The sequence below is a fragment of the Taurulus bubalis genome (assembly GCF_910589615.1).
Source record: "Taurulus bubalis genome assembly, chromosome: 2".
Lineage (NCBI taxonomy): Eukaryota > Metazoa > Chordata > Actinopteri > Perciformes > Cottidae > Taurulus > Taurulus bubalis.
Window position 1 is genome coordinate 42,460,441 of NC_136590.1, and position 11,394 is coordinate 42,471,834.

Genomic DNA, 11,394 nt, shown 5'->3' on the forward strand with positions numbered 1-11,394 from the left:
ACTCTAACTATTCATACTAATGAGAATCAGAATAATCTTTATTGGCCAAGTATGTGTACACATGCAAGGGATGTGACTACATTTGTTTACACAGACATAAAAATTGTTTAATGGACAGCTTTATTTGTGATTTTTAGATTTAGCATTTTTCTGATGTCGGTCATGTTTCATATGGCATTTTCTGGTGTGGTGTGTTCTTTGTGATGTGTTTCTTGCCTCCTGTGCACTGTGAGCTTTGTCTATTGTGGTCTGTATGAGTCTATTGTTGAACTGTATGCATTTTGGTGACAAATGAGTTTCCCCACTGGGGATTAATAAAGTGTTCTAATTATCTGAAAGCGAGGAACAAAGGGCAACAAAGCTGGACAGTTCAAGGTGAAGAATGGACAGAACTATTATGTACACAATTATACAAAAAAACGTAAAGAAATAAATGCTGAATGGACATGGACTGGATGATTTTTAACCTACTGTATGTGCATGTGTGCTATACAACTATTGTACATTAATGCAATTATGGACTACTTATTACCAAACATCGCAGTTCTGTCCCTCTGTATAGCGCATTCATATTGACCGCCAAGGACAACCTGGAACTATGTGGGGTCTACCTCTGTTGGTGGTCGGCTCTGTTCCAGAGCATAGCCCTAAAATATTTAATATCTAATATGTGTTGACTATAAGAAGCTCATGTAATGCACGCAGCAAGACGGCGATAGCAATTGCGCAAGTCTGCCTCGGCCCGACTCATCTCATTAAAGTGTTTCGCATCATATCGAACCAATCGTTATCGAGCCTGAAACCGGAAGCGAAGACGGAAGCGACTGCGGGAGCACCATCTCGCAACACAGCTGCTCTCTGTAGCGCCAGTTGGGGCGTGTTGACGGACCATCCTGCAGGCTGAGTTTACAGCAACTCTCCAACTCCTGTTTCCTGCTCGACTCGACAGCGCTGTCGTCTCACGGTAACGTTGCATACACACGTCAAGTTATCGGTAACCAAAGTGTCGTTTACCTGAAAAAAAAAATAACAATATAGGATGTGATATTTGATAATAACGGCTGTTCCAAGTTTTGCCGAACATGACAGATAGTTAGCTTGACGTTAGCTTAGCTAGCTCGCTGTCGCATATTTACAGGCTGCCGTCAGTACATTCCTTCTTAAATCCCCCCTGTGGGGGAATTAGGCTGCACGGCGTCGACGATACTTCAGTGCTTTGAGGCAGCTGTCATTGATTAGGCAAATAACAGAAGATAATCTGACATAATGCTGTTATACGAGCGCAATGGTACGATATAGTGCAACGGTGGAACTCGTTAACTCACCCAATCTGAGCAATAACGTCACGTTGACGCGGAAGTGGCACATTTAGTTTCCTTCTTGTGCGCGTTTTAAAGTTCAAATGTTAAAACGTCTGATTGAGCAGGATCAGGAAAACCTTTTAATGTGAAGCTGCCTTTCGCAATCTGGGTGCGGCATTGCATTTCTTTTCCATAACAGGAAAACATTTGAAGTAGGGGGGGTGGGGGGGGGGTGCACTAATTGGACTGGGATCGAGTAAAACACAAGACATGGATAACAAACTCTACCAGGGCTGCTGTACACAGTATTGTTTTTGTCGTGGGTGACATTCACATTGACTTGTTTCGTAGTCCATGTGGTTTTGGTTTTGTGTGTGAACCATCTACTACTGCTTTCTGATTCCTATTAATAGTGTTTGCATTGTTAGATTTTGTTTTACCAGACACTGAATTCAGGTTTTTCTTGAGATTTCTGAGATACAAACTTCTCCACGGCACCAGACAAGAGCAATCGCAGCATGTTGTAATTTAGCATAGCTCTAGTTAATTGCTTTAGTGACTAATACTTTTTTACCTGCATTACTCTGACCACAAGTGCATTACTCTGACCACAAGTGCATTACTCTGACCACAAGTGCATCACTCTGACCACAAGTGCATCACTCTGACCACAAGTGCATTACTCTGACCACAAGTGCATTACTCTGACCACAAGTGCATTACTCTAACCACAAGTGATCACTGCTGCCTTCATTTCCAATCATTTTAATTCTGCTAATGGCATGTAGATCTACATGCTGCTCAAGTCAAGAATCAGAATCTTTCCCCTAAATTCTTGTTGTGTTTTGCATTCGCAGTTGAAGGAAGATGTTTTTTGCCAGGAAATTCCTCAGTGGCGTCATCGATGTCGTCAGGTGAGAATCGCAGAGTCTTACCTGTCGAAGCCCAAAAGAAGTGTGGTTTGTGACCTAACCTCTTGTCATTTTTAATCCTCTCTTTGCAGCAACATCGACCCAAACCAATTTTTGCCTTCTGACCCTGTGAGTGACTTTACGTGACATGACCTGGTCCGTTTGAACATCGGCGTCCTGCTAACTCTGGATTGTAATGTTTGCTGTGACTCTCTCCCGCAGCCTCCACCACGCAGGCCAGTTGTATATGCCGAGCAGCATGAGAGTGACGAGGAGAAACAGTTCCGCAGGGTCTTCCAGCAGCTCGCCGGAGAGGTGAGTGCTATATCTACCTGTACCTCTCTTTGAAGCTCTGTTTGTTTCTGCAGTAATGGCACAATGTGTACATACATTCGATTTTATTAATACTAGAAAATAAAAGTGTAAAGGGTGTTTTAACTGTTCAAAAAGCATTTCTACAGCATTCATTTTGTTCCACCGTACAGTTGAGAATCTGTACTGGTTTCTGCTAACTTTGTGATGTTCACACTGTAAAATATTTGTCTTATAGGACATGGAAGTGAGCCCGACAGAGCTGATGGACATCCTCAACAGAATCATTACAAAGCGTAAGATGTGTGCCAGATGAATATATGACAACGAAAATGAATTTTGAAAAGAGGTGGAAAACATGGTAACATGGTTTCTTGCATTTCAGATGGAGACCTGAAGACGGATGGTTTCAGCATTGAGTCTTGTAGGAGCATGGTGGCAGTCATGGATGTATCCTTTCTATCATTCGTGGGCGTTATGTGTCGTGTGATCTAGGCGGCGGCGGATATGAAGCCAACTGTGTCGGCGCAGTAAGAAAAACACACACACTCAACTGACTATAAAAAGGGATGTGTTTGCCCACCGGACTCCGTCACACCCACAGCTTGTTGAAACACAATGGGCTATTACTGCCACAATTGGACATTTCAAACAGATTTCCACAATCGGGTCGAGCCTGCTCCCCTTTTTGTCCCGCTGTATTGGACGGTGTGGGTTATCCGGGGGGGGTAAAACAACAGTTGACACTCATTCACTAATGTGAATTCTTTACCACACGAATGAGGAAGTCTCGTAAAATCACGCCTTGGGCAAATACAGCGTGTCCACAGGTAATGCAACTGTATGTTTAAGATGGAGCCAAAGAAGAAAACAACGTTGTTGTCTGTCCTCCTGAACGCTGTTACAGAGTGACAGCACTGGAAGACTCGGCTTTCATGAATTCAAACAGCTCTGGAACAATATAAAGAAATGGCAGGTGAGTACAGCGGGCACTTTTCATCTGAATGTACAGTGTGCCACACTTGTTGTTTGATTAACTTCCATGGTTTACATGCACATACATCTGTATGCTGTGTTTATGAAGGGCACATTATTAATGTGGAATAAATTATTTAATTTCCTGTCAAATTAATCAAAGTAATAACCTGTTTATCAGTGATGTGACACACGGTGTTGGTGCTTGTTCAATTAAGCCTACCACACATTCCCTCCATTATTTTTTCATTCTAAAATAAATAAAAGAATGCAATTGTATTCATTTTTAAAGGAATTCTTTAAACGCATTTATTATATGGTTGTTACACCCATACTGACAGCTTGTTAGAAAGAATAGTGTGTATTCTTTCTGTCCTTCTTTCTAGGTTGTGAATCAGCTTACCGGGGAATTGTCTTAATGCGTTAAATACTTTCTATGGTTATTGTTTAGGGAGTGTACAAAACCTATGATGCAGATGGCTCCGGTGTTATCGGTGCAGATGAGTTGCCCAACTCATTCAGAGCCGCTGGTGAGTTCTTAATTTGTTTTTAAATTTCACCTATTGTTTAAATGTTGGCACCGCTGCTGAAATGATGCAGTCAAAATGAAAGTATAGTTATGAACAATTGCCAAGACACAAAAAAACATAAGCACATTGTCTGCTTTACAATTTTTTTAAAATTCTAAAATACACTTTTTGCAAATATCTTCACACAGTTATCTACGTTAGACTCATCATTCACAACTAAAAGCCTATGTGTTGTTTGCTAAACACTGCCATTGAAATACCACACTCAATATTAACTCACCTTTACCCAGAATACACCTGTGAAAACACCTGTAACCAATTAGATCACTTAGAAATCAGAAATTCAGGTTTGTTCTTTGAAACCACAATGTCGAGAGAGTTAGGACTGTGATTACAATATACTGTATTCAGTTTACAGTACAACACTCTAATATGTTCATGTCATCGTCAGTTAGTCATTGTCTGAGACTATTCTGATTATTGAAACATTGCATTTATGTTCATAGTCTATATTTACAGAACGCTACAAATGAGGGTTTTATCCTCGGCACATGCAAAAATATTATTTTTATAAGAGTTGATACAGTTTTGAACCAAGATATGTAGGATTTTTGTTTTTGTGTGCAGAGCTTTGAAAGAGGGCCCTAATTTCAGAAAGTGTATTTTAGTTTATGCAAAAACCTGTAAGAGACACAGGTAAAGCAATGAGTGCAGCGGGACTTACAACGGTGCTTTTGATTAACCGTCGACCGTCATGTGGCTGTGCATGTTTAAACAGAAAAGAATGCACTTTTTGTAAAATGGTTTCATAAAACAGAAACAAGATCAATTAGCCATTATTAATAATTTAAAAAAAGGTTATAAATATATAAGTGGACACGAGCTATAGACCCTTAGCCAACTTTTTCTGAACTCTGTTGAACGCCTCACATCTTTGAGCTGCAGTTAATGATTTGAATATCACACCAGCATTTTGTATATATTTGTGTTCTCATCATCTGCTTCTCTCTTCCCCAGGCTTCCCCCTCAATGACCAGCTGTTCGACATGATCATCCGCAGATACAGCGACGAAAGCGGCAACATGGACTTTGACAACTACATTGGCTGCCTTGTGAGGCTGGATGCCATGTGCCGTGAGTCTGAAAGACCAGAGCTGAAATAAATGGGTTCAATGTGTTGGTGTAGCAGCTGTGTGATACGAATGATTGAGGCTGAAGATAAGATGGAACTCTATTAATCCCAGAGGAAGTTTTATTAAAGATTACAACAGAATAGCAAAAAATATATAATAACAATTATGAAGTGTAAAATAAATAATACTGACAGCATTGCAAAATATAATACAGTAGCAATAAGAGTAAGGTAAATAAAGTAAAACAATTCTAAAACTACAAAGCGTATAAGAAGTGATGCTACACTAGTGCCTAATGGAAACTAAAATAGAAAAATAATAGTTATACAAGTTATATTGTAGTGTCCGATTTGTCAGCTGTCCTTTCTGCAGAATGGGTTGTTTGATGATAAAATCTGTTCTGATTCAGGTGCCTTCAAAACCCTGGATAAGGATAACAACGGGACTATCAAAGTCAACGTTCAGGAGGTAAGCAGATCTCAGCTCTTTGAAATCTCAGTGGGGTTTGACTGGAATTCAGAGTTCTATAGTCATCCTCTCTGCTTGTGTCTTTTCAGTGGCTTCAGCTGACCATGTACTCTTGAGTCCAGACGACGCTGTCCCTCCTGCTTGGAACCACTTTGTTTGTTAGCACAACATTTTCTCAACCATCCCTACACACTCCCCATTATTCAGCAAATCCCTTGTGTGTGCAGGTTTCTTTTTTTTCCAATTTAATGCAATGCAGGCGTAGTGGGATTGTTTGTCGTTCCATTATACTTGTGAGACAGAAATTACTGTATTGGCAACCCAGAAAAGTATAAACCTGCATTCACAAAGGTCCCCATCAGGTGCATAAAGACGACAGGATTTTGGTCCGCTTGTTTGGTATTTGCTTTTGACCTTCCTCGTGCAACGAGAGGAGGCAGGCCAATATCGAGATGTTTTATACGCAGGGAAATTTGTACAAATGTAATGTGAAAAAGCTGGAAGCTCCATTTTCGTATGTGGCTGGTCTCACAAAAGATTGTATGTCGAGAGGGATCTGTGGAGGTCGGCCAATCATAGAGTTTGCTCCGAGACTGTTTTACCGCTAAAATGTGGACGTTGGACAAAAATTTGAATTTTTCTGCTGGAGTGAACAGAAGTAAACAATGCAAAGCTGTGGCTTGGTTAACCGTGTTTCTGTTTGTCATTTGGACACGCGCACAGTTGCTGCCGATGCTTTTGCCTAATTATAGCCTTCTCACAACTATGTGGGCGTGTACAGATGATTGATTGACATCTTCGTGTCTGCTGTTATCTTTTTCCATTACACCTTTAGCGTTCGCATTAGCACACACAGTGTGAAGTCTCAGAAAAGCGCCACCCAATTTCAATCTGAGCAGAGTGAGTAACTGGAAAAACCTGTGAGGTTGTGCAGCGGCCTTAAAGAGGGCGTTAATGTACCCAAAAAGCAAATCAGTCCTTGCAGTTTAAAGGCTCAGCATGCTGCATGTTTTTCAATTCAGAGAATTACTCCAGCTCATCGAAAATTAATTCACTCATAAGAATCACAAAGGTGTAAGTTTGTGTGTACACACCTGTGTGGCCCAGAGAAGAGGCCTACATGTGGTTTAGGGAAACGGGTTTGGGTGGACCATGTCTTTTGCAGAGACTTTCAGCTTCATAAAGTTACACTTGTAGCTAAAGTTTCCCTATTTTGATTAGTCTGACTCGACATTCTCCACCTCTTCCGCTGTCTATACCATCTGTCTTGCGAGGGCATTGATGTTCTATTTGTTACACCACAGTCCTATTCATTATCTTTGTGAAACCAGCCCCAAGCCTCACTGACTGGAGATTCTTGTTCACTCAAACAACAATGTGGGACAGCTTGCCTTTTTTTTTTTATATTACTTAAAGAATATTAAGTTAGATGTGTAAATTACTGTACACTCACACCACAGCCTATTGCAAGCAGATCATAATTTAATGATTTGCATCAGAGTTGCACTGTATATGCATTGCAGTAAGGAACATCAGTGCTTTCTCCTTATACTGATGCACATTAACATCCGATGAGGCATTGCTTTGTTTTGGCATGCTAATATGTTGCAGTTTAAATGCTGGCAATGCCATTTGGCCATAGCACCATCTATGTTTCAGCTCACCAACCACTACGTATCGCTGTGTACTTGTTCAAAATGCCTGCACCGGATAACGCCAGCACAATGTGTAAATTGATAATATATAACGTGTGTATGCCACTAATGCATGCAGCCAATAGTAGTGATGGCATAATCAAGTGTTCTTAACCATGTAGTTATAGCCACAACCATTAAACTGTTACTGAATGCTGGGTGAAATAAATACCTGTGCCATATTTGGAATAAAAAGGGTATATTATATGTGTCTAACTTATTCTTGATGCACTACGAACAGTTGTCGCAGGCTACTTTGAGTCATTGGCCAATGACTAATGGAGGCTCCTTTAGGCTGAACTGGGATCTGCTTCTGCACCATTCAGATTGGCATTGGCTATTCAATTGTAAATAGATCCCAGTCCAATATATCTTTGCTCAAATAGGGAGTTGTAGCCAATATTTAGCAAATGAATACAGATCAGTGTGCTGTTTAAAAGCTTATGTATGTAACCGAATCCTAATAGGCTTTAATGCAAAGACACTTCATTATATGTATTGTTCCTATTGCGTATGTTGCTGTTACTGAGCTACACTGTTGCTGTTACTGAGCTACACAGTTGCTGTGTAAATGTGTGTGCGTGTGCGTGTGCATGTGCGTGTGTGTGTGTGTGTGTGTGTGTGTGTGTGTGTGTGTGAATATGTCTGTGCGCGCGCGCGCTGGTTGTTGAATCAAGTCAAGTTAGTCAACGATACCAGGGAATACGCATGCTCCTTCAAAATAAAAGCACCTTGTTACAACAGGGAAAGTATAAGAAATAAAACAAAGTAATGTAATTAGCGAAATCACAAGATGAATCGTCGTTATGGTTTAACGCGAAAGCAATACGTAAAGGCCCTGTACTATAGCTATACTAATACCGCTATGTCCGTCAATAATCATTCAACCGGCAGCGCTAACTCAGCCAACTCGTTTACGAACGTTACCGGACATCTTTTGTGTAGCGTTAGCTTCGCACTGGCTAGCTTGACAGTAGCTATATTGTCCATAAGGAAGTTTATCATTACGTTTCTGGATCAAATCCCAACTTCTTAGACTTGGGGGTATGTTCACCATCTCGTTAACATTTTTTTTGTCGTTATGGTATCCCTCGTGAGGTGAGGTTACGCGAACCAAGGGCTTCATTAGCCGTTTCTGACTAACGAAGCGTTAGCTGACGTTGTCTTGCTGCAAAGAGAGCTAACCTAGTGTGTGCCGTTGTGTAGCATTATACCAAGGCTAGTGGACTAAATGCATGTTTCACCATATGAGGGAAATTACAGAGCGTTTTACTCGTAAACATATCGGGGCAGTGTGGGTATCGAGGTGTCTAAATGAGTAACTACGAGTGGACGCTACATATAGCTTTAGCTAGCTAGTTAACCAGTCTGTCGCGTGCGTACAGCGACTGTAGCATCGTCCATTGTCCATAGACTCTCACGGCTAGGACTGACACTGTTATCATCACGCTCAACCTGCTCCATTCCCCCGATTCACGGTATGAAAACCGCTAAACCTGTGCGTGTAACTACGTTACAGTTAAAATGTTGTCCATATTAATTCATTATTTATTCAGCTGTCATATTCAACCAGCCGGGCTCGTTATTCCCGCACCGCACGGCCATTGCCCAGCTGTTGAGCCTGAACGAGCGGTGATACTCACGTTACTTCCCTCATCCTTCAAGTCAACCCTTTTGTGCGGAGACTTTAATCTCGGTCTCAAATGTGATTTGCGAGATCGAGTTCGTGATTGATGCAGGAGTGACACACGTGAGTGGATTCATCAACGTGCTCTTTTGACTTTGTTGTTAGCACAACACCGCCTGACAGACAGCTGAAGCTCAGCAGAGACTACAAAGTAGCTGGACACCTATTGACACCGCGGGGAGGAGGATGTCTTCGCCAGTGTACTCCAACCAAGACAGTATTATCCGCTTCAAGAAAAGAAAAGCTCGCTTCTCTTTCAGCGAAGTCCACATCCTGTTGGATGAAGTGAGGAAGCATCGGATGGTTGTTGTGGGTATGTGATTTTTAAGTGCTGATCCCAATCAGAGTTTAGATGATTGCACTTTTGGTTTGTGCTTGGGTACCCAGGAAGTTGGTGATCAAAAATATTAACTAAACAAAGCTAAGCAGAGGAAATAAAAGCGTTTGGTGGTGCACAGGTATAATAGGCATTGCAGTAAATCTGTGAATATTGTAAGATGTTGAATGTGACCTGATCACTGTCAAAAGGCATTTGAAAGGAAGTGCTTAGGGATATTTTTTGCTCTCTCTCTCCTCCCGAAGGCAAATTCAATCGTGGTGTGCAAACGGACGTGAAGAAGCGAACGTGGGCAGAAATCACCGCACGTGTCAATGAGATCGGGGAGTGCCAACGGGAGGTCATCGAGGTCATCAAGAAATGGTCGGACCTGAAGTGTGACACCAAGCGGAAGGTGGCCGCCATGCGGTCGGGGGCGGTGCCCAACAGGGGCCTCAACTCTCGTCTCTCTCGAGACCTAAATCAGACTGAGAAAATAGTGCTGCAGATCCTGGAGATGGACAAGGAAGATCAGAGCTCGGCTGACTTTGGCCCTCTGGGAGATGATGACGATGTGCAAGATGAGGAGGAAGAAATGGATGAGGATATGATTGGAATGCAGAGTTCTCCGAATGGCGCGATGGACCCAGCAACCTCATACAGCATGAGTGAGTGCCCAAAATGTCTGAACATCACTGAAGCTCAAATGTCTACGTAACACACCAAATAATAATGTCCCCTTTCTCTTAGAGTATTTTGCTCCACTAGTGGCTCACATTTGACAATTTCTGTGTGTTTTAAACCATTTAAAATGCTTTGCATGTTGCAGGAGACACTTCACAACCTGCCTTTGATGTGCAGTACGAGGTTCCTGCAACAGAAGGTGAGTTGTCAAGATTTAGAAGATTTTTCGCAACATGTTTGAGCAATAAGACAACACTGACGAGCATTTTTTTTTCTTTCTCTTTGACTCAAGATGCTGAAGCTGCATTTGGAGACTCGGACGATGACCAAAGGGATGAGGCGCCTCTTTCCACCCAGGCTGCAAAACCAACAGAGGATCACCAAGCGAACAACGGCCTCCAGAAACAAGGACAGCCGTCATCCGCGCCGCCGGCGACGGCCTCGCATCCAACGCCCAGCCAGCGCTCGCAGAGCACGAGGGACAGCATTCTGCACAGCGCGTCGCTGAGCCTTCAAGAGCAGCACGCCACCAACATCCTGCTGGAGACGGTCTCGCGCTCCCTGGAGCTTCTGTCCGAGTCGGTGCAGCAGCTGGCGGAGACCCAGCAGGAGTTTGTGCGCGAGTCGCTGCAGCTCCAGCGCGAGACGGTGCAGGTTCTCAGAGACTTCACGGGCGGAGCCATCTCGCTCATGCACGATAAACTGAACGGACGGCCGGCGTTATAGCGGCAAAACAGAGACGCCCAGTTGTACCACTGACTGCATACATGGCCTTCGGGTCAGACTCCACTGCTGGTTACTGTACTTTTTGATAGTACCCATCAGATTTGTTGTTGTTCTATTTTACAACTGTATTCGTAGAAACATTGCATCGATGGATTTACTGTCTGTGAGGTTGCAGGGGAAAGGATTGAGAAAATAACCGATGTTGGTCACGAAGAAAGAGCATGTGGAGGTTTTGGGTTTTTTTGCTACTGAAAGTGAGTCTCCTACCACTTACGCTGTAAAGCTTCTTCTTTTTTTTCTTCTTTTTTTACTACGCATACACAACATTTACAGCCTTTTACATTCTTTTAACGTTGACATTTAAAGAATGAATCTTTGATTTAGAAAAGGTCTGGACGAATCCGTTCATGTGTCCTGGTCTAACTTGTAGTTGCATCAGTGTCTGGAGATTATCAAGTACTGTAAAGGTGAGTGGATTTCAGCACCTGACCATTATATGGTCTATATGTCTGAGTGCTAAACAAGGTGTGTTAGATATTTTTGAAAATACCTGTAACTGAATATGTTTTGATTGTCTGTCAGATTTTTTTTTTTTTGTATTTGTACAATGCAAACATGAACACTTGAATATGTTTTAATAATTTCTTTTAAATATGA

The 11,394-nt window shown here is 42.2% G+C and overlaps 2 protein-coding genes across 2 annotated transcripts; both read left to right on the forward strand.

Annotated features, from left to right (window-relative positions):
* Positions 1 to 884: 884 nt before the first annotated feature.
* On the forward strand, positions 885 to 7,531 carry capns1a (calpain, small subunit 1 a). Its single transcript, XM_079237628.1, has 11 exons — positions 885 to 964; positions 2,159 to 2,215; positions 2,305 to 2,341; positions 2,435 to 2,527; positions 2,763 to 2,820; positions 2,910 to 2,974; positions 3,432 to 3,500; positions 3,951 to 4,029; positions 5,047 to 5,163; positions 5,572 to 5,630; positions 5,720 to 7,531. The coding sequence occupies exons 2-11, from the start codon at positions 2,169 to 2,171 to the stop codon at positions 5,744 to 5,746; spliced, it is 651 nt and encodes a 216-aa protein (XP_079093754.1). The 5' UTR covers positions 885 to 964; positions 2,159 to 2,168; the 3' UTR covers positions 5,747 to 7,531.
* Positions 7,532 to 9,190: 1,659 nt separating this feature from the next.
* LOC306733250 (uncharacterized protein) lies at positions 9,191 to 11,394 on the forward strand. Its single transcript, XM_079214461.1, has 4 exons — positions 9,191 to 9,324; positions 9,594 to 9,995; positions 10,157 to 10,210; positions 10,304 to 11,394. The coding sequence occupies exons 1-4, from the start codon at positions 9,198 to 9,200 to the stop codon at positions 10,735 to 10,737; spliced, it is 1,017 nt and encodes a 338-aa protein (XP_079070587.1). The 5' UTR covers positions 9,191 to 9,197; the 3' UTR covers positions 10,738 to 11,394.